This window comes from Syngnathus acus, chromosome 2 (assembly GCF_901709675.1).
Source record: "Syngnathus acus chromosome 2, fSynAcu1.2, whole genome shotgun sequence".
NCBI lineage: Eukaryota > Metazoa > Chordata > Actinopteri > Syngnathiformes > Syngnathidae > Syngnathus > Syngnathus acus.
The window spans coordinates 16,049,617-16,075,823 of NC_051088.1; the positions used below are offsets into that span (position 1 = coordinate 16,049,617).

The following is a 26,207-nucleotide window of genomic DNA, read 5'->3' on the forward strand; positions in this document are numbered from 1 at the left end:
ATTAGAAAACAAACAGTGGAGCAACACATGTAAACAGACAATACTCAATACTCACATATATTTGTATAGTTATATTGTTGAGTCAAAAGCAGTTTTGGCCTCTCTCAGTGCACGTTTTTATTTAGACACAAGAGGGTGGTGTCGAGTGGGTTCTGTGGGCTGTAATGAGACCAACCCGGTGCACCTGTGGACAGCTTCCACCAGGTAGAGGTTTAGCAACCAGGTAAGTTGGTTAGGACTGTTGGTGCATGGGGAAGGCAGACCTGCTTTGGTGAGTTGTATTGCAGTGATTTAAATGCCGCAATTTAATTTACATGTAAATTCATTGTGCTTTTAAACAGTCTAATATCTAAGACACTACATTTAGAAGACTAACTTGTGTATTTGGAACTTTAAGTTCATGTGATTGATGAAGTCCCAGGAAGTTGAAGGACCTGTATCCAGTATTAATGCATCTTCTTTTTTTTTTTTTGGTTTCCTTGTTTCAAGGTTTTCAATCTGTTTCTGCATCTGCGTCTTAAAAAAGACAATGAACTGAGTTGAGCCTACGTTTGCTTTCTTCCTGGGTCTTTTCAAGTTGACCCGGACTGGTTCACGGCAAAAGGGGAAAAAAATACAGACTGTGTGTGTATATAACACACTGCTCCCTGGTGGCCAAGAGGTACATGCCAAAAGGAGTAGCATCATGATCATTGAAATGAAGCAAATAGTTTCGTTGTACATTAGCGTTCAAAGGTTTGGGGTCACCCAGACAATGTAGTGTTTTCCATGAAAAGTAAAATAATTGCACAAGGGTTTCGGCCTTCTAGCACAATTAGCAAACACAATGGACAATTAGAACACTGGAGGGATGGTTGCTGGAAATGGGCCTTTACACCTATGTGGATATTTATTCATCTACCACATTAACAATGTACAGTGTGTTCCTGATTTTTTCTGTTTTTTTTTTTAGTTGTTTTTTTATTACATTTCTAGCATTCTCTGAGTTCTGCAGGGTAGAGGAGAAGACCTGTGGAAAATATTTGTAGCTTGGTTTACCTCAGGTTCAAAGTTTCCAATGGGAATAAATATGTGCTTTTGCACCTTTTGAATTTGGCACCATGTCTGACAGTGTTCAGCTTCTGCCTTCCACTGTGCTCCTTGTCGAAACAATTCTACTCACGTGGGCTATTTCTTAGTGGGAATTCAACTTGCTAGTCTGCTTTTTTTTATAGGTGCCTGGACCCAAAGATCTTGAGATCCTCTGCACTACATGGCTTATTGAGATTCTGCAGAACTGTCACAAATAGAGGTGAAGCCACTCAACATGGGCTTCAGTTCAAGGTTGAAGGTAGATGAATTTCCTGTTCAGTTGATGAAATGAGCCCATTCCTTTGCCTCCTCATCCAATTATAACCCAAATGTCAATCAGCACCTTTGCGGTGCCGTGTGTAAAATTCTGCTGCAATGTTTTTGCTAGTCTCAGAGCTGCAAAGCAGACCTTAACGAGAGGGAGAAAAAAATGAACATGACTCTTGATTGTTCCAACTATACAAAAGAAATGTGAAGCTGCAGAAGATGTCCGAGCTGTACCAACAGCAGCAGCAGCTTTGATTCGAGTACCTGTGCTTAAACCCAGTAAAGGAGATGTATTAAATATTTTTTTCCACTATTAAAGAGTTCACAGGTTAACGTTTTTGATAACATACCGCTTTTCCTGCATAGCCGCTTAATTTTCATCCAAAACAAAAATGTGAGTTGGACATTAGTTTCTCAGATAACACGTGCACCTGCTGTGGTGTGTTCTTATACTAGTGTACATTTATTTTGAAGGCCTGACGTTTGACAGGATGTCTTGCCAATGTAACTCCAACTTGTGTCAACAAGTGTTAGTCAACAAGTGTTGAAGATAAAGCTTAAAGTTTTGTGTCCAGAGTTGTCAAAGTTGCAGTGTGGCATATGTCTTGCTGTCTGTTGGACCTTTATGCATAATATGGTTCCAAGTGTCAGCCATTTTTTAGATTTCAAGAAATAACTCAACTCGGTAAAGTTTGAAAAAAGCCTAAAGAGTCCTCATAGTGACGTTCTTTTAAAATGTTTTAAATATTTTTGTCAACACTGGGTGTCTGGAACGGATTGACTGAATTTTAATGATTTCCTGTGCCAATACTGATTTGATTTCCCGATAATTTCGTTTTAGACACTTTCTAGGGCTGATTAATCATGACTCTAATGAGCCTGTTTTATTGCTCACAAAATGTTGATTGAAAAACTTCCTCTTTCACTGTCTATATTTTGTGAGATAAATTCACATATGCAAAATCATCTTATAATTTACTTACTGTCTGTAGAATATTTCCCATTTAATCCATGGACAGACAAACATGAGCAAGATTGCACATTTAATTCCATCCTGTCATATTTATGTTCTGTTGATCTGAAGCCCCGCAACGATCCACGCGCGAGTGGATCGATTGCGTGGATAAGCGTTTGCATGCGTGTAGGGGAATGCACGTAGAAGATTGGGAGGAGGAGACGACGGTGGCAGAGAAGGAGGGTGGAGTTCGCAGCTTGCGCTCCTCCACCGGCGCACCTCAGCGCGCATTCGTCGCCTCCTGAGCGTTCCCATGCAGAGCTTGATGTAAGCCCGCCGCACCCGTCAACTTTCCAAGCGCTTTTTCTTCACTTCCACAAAGCTTAGCCACCCCGGATTCCAACGCTCGACCCCGGGCAGCCTGGGCTGGCGCTCCCTGCCAGCAGCATGGAGGGTGACGTGATGGATAAAGTGGAGACCACGGCGACGACAGTGTGCGACTTGGACCCGAGCAGCGGGAGCATCCCGGCTACCAAAGTGGAGATCACAGTCTCCTGCAGGTGAGGGAATGCATGCGACCAATCAAATGCAATTTAAAAGCAAACTGCATTTGGTGAAGCCCTGATTATCATTTGATTGTTAAATATGATCCATGACTGTATGCATGACATTTAATTCAATTATTTTTGTTCCACATCATTTGCAAAATGTGTCTGTAGTATTCACATTTTCAATTTTGGGTGGTTGCGGTTTACGCATTTAATTGCAATGTTTAATCATTTTTTTCAATTGCAAGATTTTGTTGCAACTTAGAAATATGGAGTCATAAAAACTGGGCTTGAATGTCTAGATTGTTGACAACAAAACAAAATGTCACTGGCAGAAAATGAGTATTTTTCCACATTTTTTGCATATTCATCATTTGATCGCAATATTATTCCTTGTCCAACATTTTAGCATTTGATTTGCAATATGTAACCATTTTTTAAAATTAAACATTTTAGCCTCTCCAAAATGTGGTTTCTCTATTTCATCAATTGTGTCAAATCTGAGCAGTTCTAAGTTTTCCTTGCAATGGATATTCAGTTATTTCTTGGTCATATAGTTTATCATTCCCAAGATGTGATGGCAGGATTTCATCTTTTTTTTGTCAAGAATATTAGCATGTGGAAGAATTGAGGTCAATATTAATTAATTTTTTTTCTGTCATCAAATTCAGCACTACTCTTATACAACACTCGTGCGTGCGTGCACGTGCATGTGTGTTTGGGTGACATCGACTGTCTGGTTGCTTCTCGCCAGGTCAACTCCCAGCAGCCCCCTCCCCCCCAGGGGAAGGGGTCATAAGTGCTTCACAAAGGCTGGGAAGCATTTGTCACACAAGCTCAAGTGCTTAAATTGTCCATCTCTCATGCTCAATTCTGTCTCCGCAAAGGCCCCTCTTCTGAATACAAGCTTGCATGCTGGTTGCTCAGGGTGGGGCAGGGTTGCCTGCGACCGCTTCTCTGCATCTTCGCATCGCTTGCCGTTTAAGACATTTTAGCTTGGTGTACTCGCCGGGCTACGACGACGTGTTCATTATTCATTCATAGATCCATTATGGATGAGTTTCATTTCACGTATGAGAGACACGCAAGAGAGGTGCAGAGAATGAGTGTCACACCTTCCTCTATCTCCATTGGCCTCTTGTTGTTCATCTCACCGCTTACCGGTGCGGCTTCCTGACTTTGATTGAATTGAGACGGTGGAAACCAGCGGGGAGTGGTGAAAGTGTGTACGTGCGTGTTTGTGATCAACTGTGTGTGTGTTTGCGCGCATGTGTGTCTGTGTGTGGACTTTGTCAAACCTCTGGGGAATTGTCATCACTGAGCTTCTATCAGAAGCAGTTAAACTCGGCAGATGGGCGAATCTTAATTGTGAATTGTTTTCATTCACTTATTAATATGGGCGGGTGATGGTGCTAACGTTTGATGATCAAAAGAAGGCCCTTTCATGGCTGGGTTAAAAAAGAAAAAGAAAAAATGAAACGCACGCAAGAAATAACCGGATGTATGACAAAGTGAACAGGGAGTCAGTCTCTTTGGTTTTGAAGGCCACTCTGGCCAAGTTCCAAGACTTGTAATTTGGCAACTCCTACAAGGGAATCCACCCAAATGATTTGGAAGCAGCTATCCAACACAGAGAGGCAATGCCTTTTAATGTAGCTGCCACATGGTCTTTGATTTTCATTATCAAAAGGAGGTTGGAGGGCCCTTTCTTCGCTGCGTCACTCATGCTAAAGTAGTGTTGAAAGAAATTAATGTTGTCATATACAGTAACAATAACTCAAAGAAAATGTCAGTTGCCGTAGATTTTGCACAAACCTGGTGGTGAGCAGCAGCTGGACCCTTCTGATGCACATTTATGTGTCATCAATCCCCCCCCTGCCCCCCATCATACATAAACTTGTGATCTGTGTTGATGGCTCCAGGCGCTGTAGGTCTGCAGCTCCCTTGTTTGTCATTAACGACTCTCCAAACAAAGACTTGCTTCTGGCAACACTTTTCCAGGATAGAAAAATAATTTCTGCTGCCTGTGAGCTGTGTGAGATTGTCTGATTCAGACTCCAGCGCAGCAGCTCATTTCCACACAGGTCAGACCTCTGGGGAGCAATGCAAGACACTGCAAAACCCGCGCCCGCACACTACCGTGGTGCCATGAGATCTTTTCAAGATACGAGCCATTATTCGGATGTTTTTATTGGTTGGATTTGCGAGCAAACCTCAATTCAATTTACACCAAGCAGCAGTTTGGTAGGAAAGAGGCTTTAAGACCACGTTCAGTTAAAGTTAACTGTAAAACAAAACATAAAACAAAGACAATTACAGACTGTGTATTTAAATCTACTAGCTTTTAAATCAATACTGTCAGTTTAGCTTAGTTAACCGGACCCCACCATGATAGGCTTACAAATAACATCTGTGTCCCAATTTTATAATGGCTATTTGAGCACAAAAGGTGCAGTAACACATATAGACAGAGAATACAACAATATCAGTGAGGAAATAGGAAAGCAAAATAAATAATATTAAAAAGATATTGAGAGAAAAAGTAATAAATTCACAAATCTATGGGTGGTGTATGCGAGGGTCCACACTTCCTTGGCCTCTGCTAAGAATGATGAATATGAAGTATGAAAATTGTTGAATGTTCGGCATGGGTTCTTGAGTTTTTTTGTGTGTCCTGTTATTGTATGTCATTGACATGTCAACCCAGATTTGTGTTGATCAGTAAAACTGGAGTTGAGGGCTTCTTTTTTTCGTTCAAGGGGGCTCTGCTTGGTTATTTATGAAAAATTAATCTACGCTAAAATATACTCATCTGGTTCTCAGGCATATTGAGACCCACTAAAAGGTAAATAATTGATTCAAATAATAAAAGACACCATAGTCTGAATGCAGACTGTCAATGAGTATTTAGAGACAAAAGAAGCAAGGGTGGTTCAGACGCCTCACAATTCTGTCTAATTTATTTCGTCAGCCCGAAACTCCCAGATTATCGAGCACTTGGAATTGAATAGTGGCGTGCAGCCCTGCAGGCGCTCTTATATTATCCACCAATATTACTGCGAGACACTTTGAAGAAGAAAAAAAGTGTGACGGGAGGGTGGGCGTCAGACAAGGGTCTTATCAAAGCAAATATGTATCCGCGTTACGGCATATGGCTCCGCGTCAAAAGTTCTGATTGGTTTGGCTCCAGGGTCAGCCAGTGATCATAGCCTGGATCGTCTCCCTGCTTGGTTTTGCGCCAAGTTGATACAATGACTTCACACAGCTGATCCTACAGTCTGTTCTCCTAAGGTGGGGGAACGGGTCACATGATGTGTGACGAGCCAGACTGGACTGCCAAGTTTGCAATCTGCGTTGATGCGAAGTTGCAGAAGGCACCCCAAAGTGAAAGTTGTGATGATCCCGGTGGCTTACATCTGTAGAATATATCGAGGTTCTATTGAAGTTTAGTAGTTGTTGCCCCATATGTCTGAACAGTAGCTAAGATGTGGTGAAATTAAAGAGTGGTAGAGAATTTGAAGTGATGTTATCCATGACCTGCTTTCCTTTTTCTATTGCTCCAACTTGTTTTTGAAGCTTTATGGTGAATGGCCTTTCACTTGTATAGATAGCGCTTTTCTACCTTGAAGGTACTAAAAGAGCTTCAACACCGTCACCTGGTTTCACCCATTAAAGACGCAGCATCAGGAGCAATTCAGGGTTCAGCATTTTGCTCGAGGACACTTAGAAAATTGGGCATAACGGGATGTACGTGAGATGAACCAATTGTGGAGCCATCCCTCATTTGCATTAAAATCAGGGCGGCGTGCTTGACATTGTGGATAAAGAAATATACTCACTTGGATTCATGGATGAAACTATTAATAAATAAAATAATTTTATAAATATGAACATTTTTAAGATTATGATTTTAATTTGTTCAATGAATTGATTTCACTTGTTTGGGGTGTGCCAAATTTGTCTGCCTGTGCCACAATGAAATGCCCCCAAATCACATTACACTGGTTGCGCTACACAGTAGACCTCCCTTTAGCTAATCTAAAATGTATTTTTGTAATCAAATTTACAGCAGGTACACCCAGTGAGCCATTGCTACCAAATTCACAAAAAATGCTAAACTAGGCAATTGACCCTGCTCAAAAACGACAACGCGCTCATTTTTATGCTCTGCGTAGACTACATACTTTCTGCTACGAAATTGTTGGATGAATTGAAGTGAGGCAAGTACGTGTGCCGTAACACCCAAGGAGTTGTAACATGCCCCCAAACATGCAATACGTTGCACTAGCTCCCTGTTCTGTTATGTATGTACGTACTTATGTATTTATTTATTTCATTACTGTGCTTCTAATATGGATACTTTGTGTGACATTTCTGTTTGGTTGTGTGCCATGTGACTTCAGATGATAGTTCAGTACAGGCTTGGAAACATTGCGCTTTAAAGTCAAACCATTCAGTCAGCGTGACTGATTGATTGGAGCAGTGCAGCATCCAATCAATACATTCCATTGCCGGGAGGAGGGAGGGTGGCGGGTAACTAACACAATCAATCTGCTCCCGAGGGGGTCATTACCTTGGACGTGACCGCCGTCAGGAGCAGAATCCAGGCCTTCTGATTGACGCTCCCTAAGGGCGGAGCAACCATTTTTTGCACCGCTCTGTACTTCCTGTTCCCAGCTATGACGAATGTCTTACACGTCTTAAACATAGCTAAGATAATTTGACACAGAAAGTACGCAAGACTTAATTGACTTCAGTCAAGTGAATGTGCTAACAGAATGGCATTTAAGTTTAATAGGTCTGTCAGCACAGTGGAGTAGTGGTTAGCATGTCTGTCTCACTGAGGAGAGTATCCAGGTTTGAATCTTGGCACTGTGGAATTTGTGTGCAATCCCTAAAATGTCCATAGGTGTGGATGCTTGCCTGTTCTTAATAATAATAATAAATGTTTAGAATGATAAGCACAATACATCTAAATTTATATTGCACCTTTCAGGACACTGCTTTACATATCCTTGCAGATCCGAGAAAAAAAATGTTTTGACATGGACAGTGGAGTTATAAATGAGAATAGCTAATGCTGATTCCTTGATATCATCCTAATGCAAGCACAACGACACCCCTTGTTGAGTGTTCACTGTGCTCAGCGCTTCATCTTGTATCATTTGTAACACAGTGCAGTCGCACTGGGAAAAAGCCAAGAGTGAAAACAAAGCGATCCCTCCTGGCTCAAGCTGCTTTTGTCACTATTCTCAGACGGCCCCCACGGCTCCAAAGAGTGTGTTTTATGAACACCCCACTGGTTTAGGAAATGTGAAATGACTGACAGGTTTACAAGTGTTACGTCATTGGAAGACTCTTTCTTCTGTGGCTCTTTGAACTTCTTACAGTCAGCGGATCCGTCAACAACAAAATCAGCTTCCTTTTCCACATTTTAGTCCATTAAAAGTTTACAATAGCCTGCAGGATTTTTCTTGTCGTGGGTGAGAGTATACAATTTTATACTGCAAGTGTGCACTCGCAAATGGGGTACAAACTTGGCTGTGCATGCAAACAAACAAAAAAAGCTGATCGACTGCCAAGGAACTATGTTGAGGTTAGGTGAAGCACTTCATCTTGACGGGGCTCTAACCAGGGGCGGAGCTTGGGTTTTCCACCAAAGCGAGGGCTTCCAAGTGGCAACTTCTTAATTTCACCACTGTATTTAGTAACTTTTCTGACACATCTGGCCACTTTTTGTGATGTTATTGAAGACTCTAAGACGCCCTCCAGAGAAGATATTCACCCATCCGTGTCCACACTGCAAATGAATCCACCACCGGCGCATTCAACCATATCATCCCATAAAGCAAGCGACCTTAAAGGTTAAATTGTATATTTCGTCATGGAGGCATTACTTCATAACTACGCCTCCAAGTTACACTTTTTATTTAACTTGCAGTGTATACAGTCAGATTTTTATCGCTAAAAAAATACTTATCTTAGCAAATATAGTATATGTAGTAGTGTAGAAGGCCTAAGTGTTCATCAAAATCAAGAGAGGTTTTATTTAAAAATGTTTTAATATTTTTGCGAGTGACTAACAATTACAGTTTAAACTTAACACTGTACTAAATATGGGAGGGATGCGTGCTTAAATAGGATTGAAATAAATTTACTGCACATAAAAGGTAATAAAATATAACGAAGGGGAAGTAACAATTTAATGTTTCCTGGTGAAGGCAGCAATCTTCAAAATTCTACTTGGATGGATGAACAGGCAGACAGATAGATGGACAGACTGACAGGGAGAGCTGAAACTATAAATTGAAAAAAACAGAAGCAGATGAAGACGCATCTTTAATCTGACAACAGATCTTTTTTCTTTCTTTCTTAAACTTCAGCATGTGAAGTAAATCAGCCAGACTCCCTTTGTATGCTACTGTGATGGCCAGCAGTGACATACCAAAGACAAAGGCACTGCCAAGCGAAACGTTGACTGACTGCTTAACAGTTTAATTTAATACTACTGAGTAGCCTAGAAACCCGAGACTTCATTAATGTATCGTCTGCAAATTGTTCTCGGAGAGCAATGGCTTCCAAATGTCAATAGCCTCGACCACGGCGATACTTCCTGTATGATCCGCTGCTTCAGTGGCTCCCAGAAGGACAAAGGATGACTGGAGGGTCAAGTCTGGAGCAGCAGCAGCACTGGACAGAGTTAAAAAGTTCCCGTCTGACATTAGAGACAACGATGGAAGGTGTACATTTTCAACTTTCCTTCACTTAGCTTTCTCCCGCACCCTGAGGCGCTCTTTATTTCTTTTCGAGTGAGCGCAGACACTGCATCTCCACTCACTTAGCGCTCTTTGAGCGGCACTCCTTTGTCTGACAGTGCCTCGAGCAGCTTGGGAGCAATCAAAGCAAACAGGAGGGACGGACAAACGGACGCAGAGTAGAGCCCTGGCGGAAGTCGGTTGAGATGTTTCAAATGCATATTATAATATGCATTTACCAAGGTTCCAGTTCGACTCAAGGCCGTCGTTTAATTCAGCTAACATCTGAATAATGGAAGCGAGTTTGAACTCATAATATGGCCGTGATTGGCTTTTCATAACCCCAAGTGTGAACGTTTTGTGGTATTAACCTTATGTTTAGCAGATGAACCTTACCTACAAGTAAATCGTTTTAAAATGTTCAAATGTTTTGCAGAACAAACTGACGAACTACATTTGGGGGGGATCTGGAGGGTTGAGTTTTTTTTTTTTCCACTCCCAATAGTCGTGGTCATGGAATCTAATTTCCCAAGGGTAGGCTAAACCTTCACATGATGGTATTGGATGGAAAAAAATTGCCCCATAATTTGATTTTACTTGACATTTCTCTTTTATATTGTTTAAAATTGATCCATTTCGCATGATGTTATGTTCGGATTCTTTAACAGTATTTAACGTGTTTTGATTGAATCACGTATCGGCAATCCGAGTCACTAAGTGACATTTTTGGGACTTTCAATGAGCGCTGCAGACTTCATTATCATTTGTTGACAGCTGCTTGACAAAAAATATACCTATTCTCCAAAATGTCAAATGCAAATATGATGGTTGCAGAACTCTGAAGGAATTTAATTGCATTGAAGTGTTCGTGCGAAAAGTGAACGTTATCATAATCTCTGTCTGTGGAATATTGTCTCGCTCTTCCCCATCTGGCCTCATTAATTCATGCGAGTATTGACTTGCAATAAAACACTCTTGGGTTTGGCCACGTAAGCCTACAGGAAAGTAACTTGAGGTTGTGATGTAAATTGTTTTGTGTGGATATTCTTCTGTTTTGCTGCTGTGCATTTGTGAATATGACCCAAAGGATTTTGCAAAACCACTCAACATCTGATCAGCAGCTGAAAATAGCTTATTCATAACAAAAGTTTGGATTTCCAAACTCAAAATTTCTTCAAACTCACTAATACAATACTCAATTAACATTTTCCATGAAAAAAATGGGAAATTCCAGGTAAAAACCTGAAAACACTCCTCCAGAAATGATTAAAACTATTATAGCTCACATTCTTACTACTCTGGCAACATTACAGTAAAATCATAATTCTTCAATTCTTGCCATCATGCAAAGCAAATGTTTCATGATTAGATGGGATTGCCTGAAGTATTTCCATTTACTGAATCCTCGTAATGCAGAGCCAAACAAATGGCCAGGGAGACATCTGCTGACCTTCACTTTGGTGGCACCAGGTGTCTCTTCCTCATTCGTCTCCTCCTACACCTCCTTCATTATTCATTCTTATCTCCGCAGGCCCACAGTCGCAGTTAGCATCCTTGAGCAAGTGAAGGAATTTCCATTTAAAATGCCTCTTTAAAGGGCAATTTGATGTAAAATTGAATTCTATATGTTGGCGTACAAATACCTGGTGATGATGAATTTAACAACCAAGTCACTCTTACTTATTTGACTGAAATAGCGGCAGCCATAATCTGCACTGTCATATTTATTTTTTTATCTGTTTTTCATCAATGTCTGTCTGTGCATCTGTCCACAGCACTTTATTACAGTTTATTTATTGTTAAAGTATAAAATTGTTTTATGGATCTGTCCATGTTTGAAATGTTTTTTTAAATTCTGACATTTTAAATAGTGTGGTAAAAGTGACCGTTTTGTTCCTTCAAGTTGGTGGCTGTGTTTGGTGCTAACGTGATTAAAGTGCTAATGACTGTGGATGCCAATTGATGCTAAGCTGATACACAGAGAGCGAGTTAGTCACGGATTTTTCTTTTCTTATCTCCCATGATAATGAAGCTGACAATATTCCAACAGGAGTCAGGTCATCCCGAATGTAATACCTCACAAAGCCACTTTTGTTAGCCCCACACACGTCTCTGTGGCAGAGGAATTTGGAATGACAAGCATGCCTATGGTGCGCTGTTGCTTGGTTCAATCCTGTCCAAAAATCTCATCTCTATTCATTGAATTCTCACCAGTTCTGAGAGGGATGAAGATTGTTCCGACCTGCATGCAATTTATTTATTGGTGCAGCTCATCTGAAAAGACTTCATCGAGATCTGGATATCTTTTTGTGGAGTTGCTAACGAGATCCCTGAGAGGGAATGACATAATATCCTGTTATAACTGTACCTAATATTTAGTCCTTTTTAATTAAAATATCATTTTAAAGCAATCCCCTTGCTTTTTCCAAAGATTCGGGACCAAACACCTGACACCAAAAACATGAGGGGGGAAACGCGTAACGAAAATTATTGTCATATAAAATGCTAATGACTTTAGCATTAGGATGTCACCCTGTGGACTAAAAACGATTCTGACTTGTTTCTTCTCTCTTGCAGAAATCTCTTGGACAGAGATACGTTCTCCAAATCGGATCCCTGTAAGTTTTTTTTCTGTATTTGTCTGTTTGTTGTTTGTTTTAACAATGCATCTAAGCATTTATCATATTTAATATTTTAGACTCCTACCATGTTTGAAATTAACCACTGAGTCTTAAGTGTTAACTGATGCGTTGACGTGGTCAGCAATTTTCTGCCAGCATTCTTCTTAGTATATTTCATTTGAGATGAAACTGTTCTCTTGTTTCCACAGTGGTGGTGTTGTACACGCAAGGTGTGGAATGCAAACAGTGGCGAGAGGTAAGACCCCATGACCGCCCGCCCACGCCTCCCTCAGCTCACACGGGTCACCTCTATAAAACGCACATGACCGCCCACGCCGTGTTTGCACATGTTTGCGTTTACATTGCTAATCACTATGCGTAACGATCTCACATGCAAGCCCCAGGCCATTGACCGCTGAGCCCCAATTAGACCCAGTGGTCAAATTGAAGCCTGTTTACTAACAAGACATTATGAAACGAGGCTAGCTGATCGCTTTCAAGTAATGACTGTCCTACTCCAGTCCTCTCGGTGGCGCTAATGCGTTCTAGGACGTCAGCACCAATTTACCCATCTATATGCAAGCCCTTTTATTTCATTCGGATGAATCACAGCCCCAACTTGCAAGTGGACTCTAACAGCAAAATCAATCCTTCCATTTGTAACGCTAATGTGTTCTTTCTCGGAGCAAAAATCTTCAAAAACAAATGGCAATCAAAACCTGAAAAATGGTCTGATTGGTTTTCCCATATCTTTCTCTTCTCTGTCAATTTGAAAGAATTCCCTGCTAAGACCTCCCTTGCTATGCTGCCAATCAAAACAAAAACACCCGCCAAGCAACAGATTCTCAGATGAAAGGTTATTGATGTTGCTCATTACTTCCCTGGGCTACATTGTGTGCGTGTGTAATCAACCCAGAGTATCACGCAAGAAGGCAAGAGCCTGTACTCGAACCTCGAACCTTAACTCTTCCGCCGCCACCTCCCACTGATCTTATTCCACCTGTAGCTCAGCACCATTGGGTGCAAGCCATAAGCCAGATCTCAGAACCTTTGGGCCATCTCTTGCTGCTGACAGAACAGTCAAGCTGTGAGTTAGTGACAAATCGAAGTGGTGCGTGTAATGTGTTTTTTGTTTTTCTGGAGGCCGAGTGGGCTGCTTGGAGTACTTTTTGCTTACCACCAAGCCGTGATCCAATTATTCTTCCCGGGAACAAACCCTCCAACTGGTTGACACGCTTGTGGGTAAACTGAATTTTAAGATCCTCTGGAGAGCCGAGTTTAGACAAACACTGCGACCTAATCTCAGTACTTGTCATGCCTAGAAAACACAACATAAGCGTTTGCAGCCAAAACTGCATGTATAGATTTGAGGACTCTCGGGTTTTGGGGTGGAAGTGGATGTATAGATTTAATTTTATGCCCGTTCTTTGTCTGGTTTGGCTTGCTTCGCGGGTCATGTATCATAATCTTATTTCAATCGACTCACATATTTCAATTTGCTCAGTGTACTAAGTGTGTAAAGGCTAATATACACACAGCCATCAGTGATTTATCTGTTGCATGAATATTTTACAGTATGCAAATACAGTTTTATTGTACCTTCTTCCATCTAATGAATGAGCATTGACGTGCTCTGCCTGTCACAATTCATTATTGGAAGAGATAATGATCACAGATTACCACATTATCTGTGGAGTAAACCACTGAGCCGTGCCGTGAATAAACTTTAGCATTACCCTTCAAAATAAATGAATGACTGATACATGATTTGAAACCGGCATCTTTGCAACTAGTAAAGCAATTTCCAGACCATTTTGCATTAGCTTTTTATAGCTAGCTACTTAGATGCAAGACTCTGCTACTGCCACTTACAACCCAGGCTAAACTTAGCTCCTCATCGACATACAAAGATCTCAAACCAATTGAGATGTTGACACTTAAGCCATTTACGATTTTCCCATTAGACAGGGCTTTGGCATCATCCTCTGGTGTCTTAGGGTGTTACAAAAAGATTCCACAGAAGAAGAAAATTGTGACTAGCGAATTGCAAATATGCAGGGGGTTTACTGCACATATGTGATCATTTCCAGAGAAATAAAATGATACTGGATAATTTCCCACGGCACACCTGATGATGTCTCATGGCAGTGCTTGGGAATGACTGTTCGAGCGGTGCTGGAAAATGAATCAACATGCCAGTTCTGAAAGAAGGAAGAAGACAGGACAAAGAGTGAGCAGCGCCACATGTCTGCTTAGTCTGCTGCTGCTGCTGATTTCTCCTGATTTCACATTCGTTGCTGATGATGGCTGCTGGTTGGAGTGTAGTGTCACTTGGAGTGAAACCTCATTTATTTCTCTCACTCCGAGAATAGCATGTAGCAGTTACGATGCGTAACATCTCAGATGCTGTCGTAACAGCAGAACGTATGTCCGATCCACTGAGTCTTGTATCAAAGTGGGTGAGGGCGCAAATAATTGAATCAAGGTAATTAGAGTGACACTGTGACGTGTTTTCCTTTAGCTTTTTTCTTTTTTTCTGCAGCATGATTGTGCAATTATTCAGTATTGCTAATGCAATCTCAGTTGATGAATTCCTGAAGACCCATACTGCGATACAGGGAGGTCTTGCTATAGACTACATTTTTGATTACGAGTGATGGATTGACGGATGGATGGATGGATGGATGGATGGACGGACATTTTCAGATGAGTTGAACTCTGACGAGTCACGAGCCTATGTTGATCTACTAGCTGTCTCCCAAGACACATGGCAAGGAGATTTATTCTCTTGGTGTGGAATTGCTCGCTAATGACACCCGGTTTATGTGATCACTTTATCTTCCTGGACTGTCCGTTTAGTTGCACTCAAATCCCACTGCCAGGGTCACCGCTCCACTCCTGTTCTGTTTGCTACACACTGCATATCTTCCACACAGTGTGTAAGAATGTTTTGCTTCCCATTTCTTTCTTGTCATGTGCTGTCCTGTCCTATTAACCTCTGGTTATGTTTCCGTCTCACAATTTGTAGCACTGCCTTCCCACTGCATAAATTGATAAAATTTAATACCGATGTAATGTTAGTCTTAATGAATATTCATCCAAGCACAAAGGAAATGGGAGTATAATAATCTCATAATATATAATGGACTAGATAACAGATCCACCGGACTGTTAAACACGACAGGTAAAAAAATTTGAATATTATGTGAATGTCAGTGTTCTGCCGACACTAAACCGCCATTTTATAAATTGAGTCTTCTCACACAAGACAAACTCACAATAGAGACAAGTGGCTGTCCATACTTTGTTTTGACAAACCAAGTACTGGGAACTTTGGTCATCTGTTGTTCAAATGTGGTGCATAAATTCATTAAACTAAGTTCAGCAGAATTGTATGTACACAATATGTAGTAAATACAATGCTTGCAATATATATTTTATAGATTCATTTATTATTATTATTATTATTATCATATTTGTATGAATAATAATGTTTCCCGCTTCATTTTTATAGACATGATGTTGTGATAGAATCATTGCAATAAACTCATCTTGCCATCTCTCCATGTTTTGACACAGTTTGGGAGAACGGAGGTGATAGACAACACACTGAACCCAGACTTTGTCAGGAAATACATCCTGGACTATTTCTTCGAAGAGAAGCAGAACCTGCGCTTTGACGTGTAAGTTATCCACTTTGATGAGCTGCTCGGAGGACACACTGAGGCCGACTTGTGCGTGATCCACATGTGAGAGCTGCTTCAAATCTTTCCTACCACATACTCCATATAGCTTACTCGCTCATGCTCACAGCCAACAACTCAAAAGGGAGTCACTATCCATCCATTTTTTATAAATGAGTCACGTAAGAGACATTTCAATATTCAAGATGTGTTTCAATAATAACAATCTAGTCAGGTTAGAGGCATGAAGAAAAAAAAAGATGAATTAGAATATATCCACTATATGCGCCTCTGTTTAACCTCAAATAAATTTCACATGACGTTTGATGCCCCCGACATTTTTGCTTGACTTTATAGAGGGCTTTTATTAAGACGCATGCAAGAGGGAAAAAAAAGTCCGCAACCTAATCTGTCTCAGGTGGTAGACTTGATTAAGATGAGCATTGTCAGTGCTAATGAGTGTCTGTACTGCCAACATTAGACTGGGGAAAGGCAATGTGGCAGCACACAAGAAATCTTCCTGTTCATTCGGGAACTTGTCTCTGCAGTGCGTACATCATTTGCTATCCTAACACGTCAGGTTAATTTCATATAATTTGCAGTTAAAATTGTGCCTCGCAAATCTGCTTCTCATGCTGAGGAGACATTAAATATACACCCATGTCCTTATTCGCTCGTCCTTTAACCTGACTCTCATTTTCTCCTCGTCTCGCTCCTCTCCTGAGGAATTATTCATTGGCACTGAGTCTCAATGGACCGCTATGAGTGATACATATTTCATATCAACTTTTATCCTTAATCTCCCACCCCCCCCCCGCTGTCAAAGTAAAGCAAGTCTTATAAAACTTGGCAAGATCCCATGTGCGGGGCCCTTTTGCATGCACACACACACACACACACACACACACACACACACACACACACACACACACACACACACACACACACACACACACACACACACACACACACACACACACGAGGGCTGCAAAGGTCCATTTGCCAAGGTACTCAGTCCGTTTGCGATAATACTGTGACAGTAAAAAAAATGTACATATTGATGATAGTATTGTCAATATCATAAATCTGTGTCTGAAACAGAACATGACTGGTGTTGAATCCAAAGCCAATGTGTCACTTAGAGGTGCACAGCGTCATTTAGAGATCCTTTATCCCAATGAGCAGGTCAGCGAGGTGCACTTTCATTTTGAGAGATGCAAAAATCAATTGCCGGACGTTGGACTGAGCACTCCACATTTCTCCTGAAACTCAGAGATGTTAAAAAGACTGCTTTGTTTTGCTTTATCATAAGCGCCATTTCCCTCGTGGACATCTCCTGAGAGTTTGGTTCTCTTCATTTGCATGCTATCGTGATGGAAGTGTAGACAGCAGGGAGTCTCTCCCTTTGCAATTAGAGGGACTCATTTACATCTCTCTTTTATCACGGGAGGAGGATGGGGAGAAGGAAACCAAGGCCTTCTGGAGTTTAATTACTTTTAAGTTGACTGGCAGACGCATGCGACTTAAAGCCTCGTTTACACAGGATTTAGATTCTTTTTTTCTTCAAAGGAGACAAATTCCACATTTTCTTTAAGCATGATTTGAATGAGTTCCCAGGTGCCATACTTACTGTATGGGTCAAATTTGGGTCATTAGACAGCAATAAATAAAATATATACATATGTAGCTTGATGACTTTTCCAAAAGTTGCCCATAAAAAAAAAAAGATACATTTCTGATTGGTGTGCGGCTGCACAGTTGTCTGGCTTACTCAACCTTTTCTACGTAGCTCATCTGTGCTATTGTTGGGAAGTGGAGCACTCTAACATGCTAAAGTGCTTTCTTTGTGTTTTCAGGTTTGATATTGATTCTAGAAGTCCCGATCTGGCCAAGCATGTAAGTAAAGCTCCGTGTCTGTGGAGCAGGATCTTAAGTGCACGTCGTAGACCCTCAGTGCGATTCATCATGCTTTTTTTTTTTGCTTTTTTCATCATATGCGCCTGTCTTGAACCTTTTGGTTGTCTGCAAATCAAAGTATATGCCATCTAAAAACTTCCATTTGAGAAAATGATGCATCATGTGCTAAAATTATTTTGCTTTTAATTCCACCTCTGACAAAGTGGAAAACATATTTTTAATTCCCCTGGAGATATACTAATCAACATTATGGTTGCAGCACACACTCAAGCATGCAGAAGTTTCACACTTTTATTCGAAATTGGATAACTAAGCGCTGTGCATGATTGCTGTAAGGTTTTGGCACATCAGCTTTCCAATTTCATTCTGGAAAAACAACAACAAAAAAGACTGTGATTTATTTTCTAATTAATGATAAATATATATTTGAATATAGTAATCCTAGTTACCAACCTGCCCATCTACTTCAACTAACTAACATTAACAACTTCTCTTTCTACCTACTCAGCTACCAAATGTGTATTCTGAACGAAATTTGCATACGACCAAACATTCCTGCATCTGTGTTTCTTTTTCATTTTCTATTGTGAAGTTATGCTGTGTGCTGCAGAAGCAGATGGCTTCTAAAACCCTTTCCAGCACGACTCTTGTCATTTCATCCTCCTTCCCATTCCGCCCTCACCATCATGCCCACCCAATCTTACCCAAATCGACCCCTTTTTGCTCTCCATCTTGCTTGATGATGATTTGAGTAGCGTGTGCTTTCTGCTCTCTTGTGTCATTGCTACTGCTGCCCGGTCTCTCTCTCTCTTTCTCTCTTTTGCTTTCTTGATTTCCTTCTTTCTCTTCCTCCTCCTTCTCCTCTTCCTCCTCCTCCTTCTCCGCAATTGGGAAAAAGCCGGCCGACTTTAACGTACGTGTCTGCCTCAGATGTCCTCTCAATTCCGATTGTGCAATGCTTTTAATGATGCTCAATTACTTTCTTTGTCATTCCCGCCTGAACATGCCGCCCGTCCCTTTGCCCGAACCTGCGCCGTGTCTCCGTGGCTCTTACTGTCCCCCTCATGGCAGGACTTCCTGGGACAGGTGTACTGCACACTGGGGGAGATCGTGGGCTCTCCCGCGAGTCGCCTGGAGAAGTCTCTCAGGTACGTCTGTCCTATTTTGCCTCATTTCCAACAAACAGTACCGCCGTTTAAGCACTCAAGGTCTCAAGGTGCCAAATCTGACCTTAATGAGAATTATTTCATTTGGCACCATGAAGGAAATACATTGTCAAATACACAGTTCTTGCTAAATAGATATGTTGGTTTTAATTCTGGCAGAAAATGCACTCTCAAATGAGTTTTTATTTAATTTAACGGCTTTTAGAAGCATTTGTATACATAACAAACGCAGGTGGCAATTCTGCATGTAAGACATAACGGCCCTCTGAGGGAAATCCTACGATGTGGCCCACGATCAAAATAAGTTTAACACCCCTGCTCAAGAAGCTTTCCAATTTTTTTTGGAATGGGAGAAGCTCAAAGCTCATTCATATGTGCCGCGTTATTTCCTCTTGATGTCACTCGTCACAACGTAATCAAGGCGATGATCCATATGTCAACTGGATAGAGCCATCTGTGACTACATCAGCCTGAACCATAAGACCATGTGCTCACCAAAGGAGGCGGCTAATTGAACACAACCGAGGGCTTCCTCAAAGAAATGACTGTCATTAGCAACGCAATCTAGTGGGAAAATTAGATTTCAAATCCTGTCAGACTCAAGCTGTTTTTTTTTTTCGTGGTTTAAAAATGCTTACTTTCATTGGGTTGGTATGGGAATATGAGATTTTTTTTTTTTACCAATTTAAAGGGAGGGGAGCAACAATTGATTTGTTCTGTATTGTCCTAATCTGGTGCGATTCACAAGTCAGTTGTGATTGTGTTTACATTTCAGACCCGATTGTTTTAACAAGTCAGGTGCAATTGTCTTTACACATCACGTGTGATTGTTTATGTCAGGTGCCAACTTTTCACTTCAGGTGTAATTTTCCTTACATGACAAGTGTGATTGTTGTCACCTCCGGTGTAATTGTCTTGCCGTCGGGTACGATGTGATTCTTTTCAAGGTCCAAATGTGATTGTATTCAAGTGTAACTACCTTCACAGTTCTGTTGTCATTGTATTTAGACGTCAGTTGTGAAATGTTGTAAAATGTGCTTGTGTTTACATGTCAGGTGTGATTGTCTTCAGAGGCTAGACAGATGGATAGATGGGCAGGCAGACAGACAGACAGACAGACAGACAGGCAGGCCTAATATTTAGATTTAACACTTCTCCACACATTTTTTCCTTCTTCACACAAGAAAATACGGCGATGGTACTGCAAGTGCTAGCGTAAGTGCCCTTTGGTGCTGATAACAAGATGAGAAGCAGCAAGCCTTGGGCCGCGAACACGTCAACGGTATTGATTCTGCTACTCAACCGATGCAACATCTCACTTGGCAGCGGCAGCTGGTGATGGTATTTCAGATAGAGTTGTTGATAGGTTTCCATTCAGTCCTTTCCGTTGGGAAGATCTAAGACCCAATATTTGTTAATAAATAATGGCGCGGCTCCATTTCCTTGTCATGCAGCCAACGGTTCTGAAACTGGGACTCGAGGAATGCAAGTAGAAAGGAAAGGTGTTAGCTATGCTTTTAAAGAAGCCCTCCTCAAGGCACGTTGCTTTCTGAGGTTCCTTTTCCTCCAATTTTACACACTTCACCTCTCATCTACCCTCCTTCCTTATAGCCACTTTCCTGGACCACTCAATGTGCTCTCCAAATCCACATCCTCTAACCTGTATTTTAGTTTTCTCGCCGATCCACCATGCGCCTTTGGTCTCTCCATTTGAGCATTGGTTAGTTTCAGTATTAGTTTTGGATTTTTATAGTAGATTAAAGTGCAATTCCGAACACAACTGTTCAAACTTCTTTCTTTTGTACGACTTTATAGTAATGCCATATTAAATATGTTAAAAATTAACCCTGAAAGCTTGTAAAAAATTAATTGACAAGGACGAAAATGAAACTATTGACATTTTTTAAATATATAGTAGTTAGTTAGGTTTATTAACAGAAAATGCAGTTTCAGTTAGATTAGAACTTGGTATGAAGTTTATATTCTGTTTATGGTTGAGTGGGTTTTCGCTGCATACGCAAACAAATTTGAAAAATGTATGTTCCAGTCAAGCCCGAAATTATTCATCCTCCTGGGGTTTGAACATTAGATTGACTGAATTGTGTGCAATTTGGCAGGCAACCAATTGATAGGCTACAGCTCACCTATGAACTTTTAAGTGCTACAGAAAATGAATGTGGAGCTGTGTTTTTTTTTTTTTTTTTCGATCAATGTTCTTTAAACATTATATTCAAAACAGCAGTTTCCATCCATATTTATTAGGACAATCGAAGCAATGACAGTCCTAAGCCTGTGTTTATAATTGGCTTTTAAAGAGAGACATGCATTATTGTTGTTGATGGTTGAACAAATGGAAGGCTAAATGAGTGACCGATGCAGGTGAAAGGCTTGGGATGTTGCGCGTAGCCCGTGGGAAGCGGTTGCATATGTTACAAGATAATGGAGTTCATTAAACAGGCGGCATTAACCTTTTACCGCTGGCCCGGCAACTTGTATAGGCACGCTGTAACATTGAAGCGCCTCTGAGAATAGCGTGTGCACAAAGTCATTTCACTGCATCCATTGAGATGCCGCAAGGACGGATTATATTACGTTAGATCGAAATTCCATTTCCTTTTCCTTGACTTTCATTACATATTTTGCCACTGAGATCAATTCTATTAGTAATTAATTCCAAACTGTCACTATACCATCATTGAAAGTTTTCCTCTTTTGAGAAGATGACGCCATTTATAGAAGAGCTGGGGGTTTTCTTCTTTTATAGTTTGTGCGTTTGCACCAGTACGATGGATGAAAGCTCCCTCGAGCGGCAACGCCGCCGCGCATGGGAGGTTAAGTGAACTCTTGCCGCTCGTCAATCTATTCATCGAAAGAAAATGAAGTGCAGATTGTACCTACGGTCTACTTTAAGCACCGTGGGGAGGTCAAGGCAACCCTGTGATATGAATGCCATTATTCAGCAGTGGCCTGAAACTAAAATGGAGATAAAGGCCAGAAGACATCTGTAAATACAGAAGTTGTGTAACAACAAAAAGAAGGGAGCATTGCTCTTGAAAGTGGGATGTTCTGCTCTTGCTGCAGGCAAATGAAATGATATAATGTCAAGAAAATTACCCTGGCTCAACAAAATGGAAAGAACAGCTAGACAATGAAACTGAAAAGTATTTTTCACATTTTCTTATGTAAAGTTCTACACACAACACCCCATAATGACCACATGAATTATTCAAAAGAAATCACTTTGAACCTTTAGTGGATATCAGCACAGTAAGTTCTTCATTGCCTCTGTTACACATGTACAAAAGCCTTTGTTCACTGTTCAGTGATGCAAGGATGCATCTTTGTGCTGTTTGCCACTTCCTCTTTTGTGGTACATCTTAAGTGTCATCAGATCTCTCCAGAAATGTGCCATTGAAATTGGATGAACTACTCAATGGACCTCCACACTGCTTTTCAACTGAAAACAAATATTTCTATGAAACCTATCTGGATGAACGGATGTTACTTTGACATCTGGGTTTGTTGTTCTCTGCTGCACTGTGATTGGCCAGGCCACGTTTTGGAGACATGGCATTGTGTTGTTGACCAATCAACAATACGTAGTGCTTGAGTTAAATAGAGGCAACTCTTCTCACTGAAGAACATTTTGTGTTTTGGTGTCGTTTGAATTAGCACTTTTTAAAAACCCTGCTGAGTTGACGGATTATGGATGCTTATCGATGTGTGACGATTAAGAGGATTAGTTGTATAATCCCCCTTTCGTGCCTTTTGGAAACCTTGTGGTCTTCTTTTGAGGTGAGATGTGGTTCTAAGCATTCACGGTGGCATTGGGCCAGATTACGGCTGCTCCCTGACTCACCTCTGTCACCGGGCACATATGCTCATTCAGGCCAATGTTGATTCAGTGCGATTTCCTTTGCAATGAAATTATTCTGTTAAGTGGCAACTTTCCAATGGCTTAGCTTTTTGGCTGGATTTATGCTGCATGCTTCAAGCGACGCAATTATTTTTTGTTTAGTGCCGACACATTTGACTTTTTAATGTTTGTATACAAATAAAAAAAAGTTGTCATTCTGGAGTCCATGCCCACCTATCAAGTGTGAAATTAAAGGGGAAATCAACCCCAAAGTTTTGTTTGTAATAATATGTTCTGTGCAGCCCAATTTGTTGAAACAGTGTTCTGATTAATGCAGTGTTTGTGGAATATGAAAAATGAAACGGATGGAGATTTAAGTTGTCAACCCTATCATCCACCTATTTTGATCCATCTCAGTGGGCGGCCATTTTGCTGAAAATGACATTGCAGTTGCCAGGTCTCAGGTCACAACCAATCACAGCTCACCATTTTTCTCAAGCTGATCTTTAAGTGTCAGAAATGCTGCTCTAGTTCAATGGTTCCTTCCCTGCAGTTGGAGATGAGCAGAGTGTTTATGGCACTGGCTTGGGGACTCATTTGTTTGCCACACACTCTGGGCTCTGCTTCCACTACTAGAAGAAATCAAGGACAAGCAAGCGATAATGTAAATAATGTCAAATGGGTTATAATTTGACCTGCAACAAAACAGCAGGTTTATACCAGACCAATGAAACTCAATGTAATCTTAAATATTAGTATAATTTATACATGATTGAATTATTTATGTGTCTTAATGTTTCTTCCGAGCATACGGCTGCAAACATGAAGACCGCACCGTGCACCAGCCGCTATATGGAGAGAGAGAGAAAAAAAAATCATCTTCTTGCGTGCTCACACTCGGACTGTTGAGCAGACAGCACCTCCCCTTTCCTCTGGTGTGACACGTTGCAGCGTTGTTAAATATCAAGAGCATCCCTCATATTAATGACCTCGTGTGAGCAGCATCAACAATTACTTCCTTCCTCCTCTCCGAGTATAATCATACCCCGACAAACAATTTGGAGAGAGAGAGACAGCGACAGAGCGAGAGAAAATAAAGTAAATTATGAAGATCAAAATTTTATAACTCATCTAAAAGCTGTGAGGGCTGCATATAAATTAGAGTCTGGAACATTGATGTCAAACTCGAGGCCCGGGGGCCAGAAACGGCCAGCCACATTATTTTATGTGGCCCGCGAAGACAAATTGTGCATCAACTTCATGTGTCAATGCTAAAATTCGAAATTGTTTTCACTTTTGAAAATTAGAGGTATTTCTAGCAATTACCATTCATCTTTTTAAATATTGGATTTTTTTTTTATTGTAGTTTCTGATTTCAAAAGTAATTATTCATAATTCTGTTCATTTTTGTAGCCTATACTGTATATAATAAAAGGTGTTGACGGTCATAATGGCCCTCCGAAGAAAACTATGACAACGATGCGGCCCTCGACAAAAATGAGTTTGTCACCCTTGGCTCTCGACTTCTGCTCGAGTTATTACGAGTACCAGAAAACTGGACCACTTCATACCAGTCCAAAAATCTTTACACAGTCTTCCTGTGAGTCAAAGAATAGATTTTAAGGCCCCATGTTCATGCCCAGCACAGGAGGAGTGGAAAAAGTAGTCCCGTTTTCTTATTGGGAGGTGGGATTGGGTGTGTTCATAGAGGTGAGCAGGTGGAAATGGGCGTTACCGCGGCTTGTTTGTCGAAGCGACTCCCCTCGGTTCCTTCAAATTCAGTGCACGAGAAGCTGCGTCTACGTGGCAGAAGCAAAAACAAATTTGCTCGAGTCAGCGTAGAGTTCAAAAAGTGCTTTTATATAAAATACAGCATCTCCACTTGAAGAATGCTGTCCGCCTCAATTACACGTCTGCGTTATCTTAATTTCCTCTTGTTTTTCTTCATTATTCCTCTGCTCCAGCACCATTTATAGTATGCTGTCGTCTTTTCTGCCAGTGGCGCGCAAAGGGGTGGGGCAAAGGCCCTGAATGCCCCCCATGTCAAAAAATATTTTTGAATGGGCAACAAAATTATCCTGGCTCAGATGCATGTGTGTCAGGGAACGGAAATATTACCCAGAACCTCTGCCAAATATTTCCAAGGTGCTTCATTCTCAGGGCACAAGAGCTGATGAAGAACAGCAAAGCACACAAGACTGTATCATAAAGCACCACTGAGCTCATTTGCAGGGTGAGCCGCTGCAGATTCGCAAGCTGTTGGCTCGCATTACCTACAGCAGGCCGTGTCTGTAAAGCAGGTTAGCGCGGGAAGCTGCACGTTTCACATTGTTTCATCATCAAAGTGATGCAAGGAGCATTCCAATCACCAGTCGATATAGAAAAAAAAAAAAACGTTGGGAGACAAATTGACAGTGACTGTATTGTTTGCCACATTTATTACAATTTCAAAGCATTCTCAACATTTGTAGGTGTTTAGAATGATCATCAGCAGGTTCTAGGCGAGGTGTTCTTGTGATGATCCAATAGATTCTCGTTGTCTACTGCCTAGTGGTGAACACGAAGGTTCTACGGATCGGCGGGTCGATATTCTACTCCATGTTTTAGTGGAGATCCAGAAGGTTTTGGTATTGCACTATGAGGTTGTGAACATCAGGGAGGCGGCAGAGATTTCAGATCATGGGTCACCAACTTGTTTCCCCACAGGAACCAGGTGGCACCCACATGCCGCTGGCCTGTTCTAAAAATAGCTCACTATGAATGAGACATTATGGTTTCCTTGGAAGATTGTGATTAGTCATGATTAGTCTTAAATTGTCAGAGATGAATTTAATTAAAAACAACATAATTCAATGTATTTTGAGCAAATTCGTCATTAGGAAGTGTACCGGTCGCACTTCACATTCAGCAGTACATTCTCTCACACGCATTCATCAAGGATAAACAATTAGAAACATATTTTGCTGGGCAATAGCAAGCCAGGTTTTTATTAGATTGACAAAGATGGTACTCGATTTCACCGTGGGTGTTTGGCCATCCCCTTCGGCAGTGGCATCTACTCAGCGCAGCAGAGCCCAGAATGTGCAAATGGGCACACACCCTGTTATAACCCCGCCATGTCAGCACAAAGTTTGTGCTGCATTTCGGAAGCTAACGCTGTTACCTAACACAAAACTGCGAACCCCACAAAAATAGCTCACACACACACACCTGTGATAGCACTGAAACGCTGGTTATGTTTTGGCTTTGACATGATAACTGTTCTGCCATTCTGGAACTTCAACCAGCCTAACTGCAAAGTCAGCGCCTGAGAAACTCACTGTTTGGTTGCATAAATTGTTAATTGTTTGGCCAACCTTCAGAAATAT

The 26,207-nt window shown here is 41.1% G+C and overlaps 1 protein-coding gene across 2 annotated transcripts in view; it reads left to right on the top strand.

Moving 5' to 3' along the window:
• cpne5a (copine Va) overlaps positions 1 to 26,207 on the top strand; it is a 60,075-nt gene that overhangs the window by 8,759 nt on the left and 25,109 nt on the right. The window contains exons 2-8 of one of the 2 annotated variants that reach the window (XM_037275140.1): positions 2,423 to 2,853; positions 12,174 to 12,214; positions 12,427 to 12,473; positions 15,797 to 15,900; positions 17,757 to 17,796; positions 18,716 to 18,730; positions 18,889 to 18,965. In XM_037275140.1, the coding sequence (XP_037131035.1) occupies positions 2,741 to 2,853; positions 12,174 to 12,214; positions 12,427 to 12,473; positions 15,797 to 15,900; positions 17,757 to 17,796; positions 18,716 to 18,730; positions 18,889 to 18,965 (437 nt within the window). In that variant the 5' untranslated portion in view covers positions 2,423 to 2,740. The remainder of the gene's footprint in view (positions 1 to 2,422; positions 2,854 to 12,173; positions 12,215 to 12,426; positions 12,474 to 15,796; positions 15,901 to 17,756; positions 17,797 to 18,715; positions 18,731 to 18,888; positions 18,966 to 26,207) is intronic. The other variant, XM_037275141.1, reaches the window with a different exon arrangement.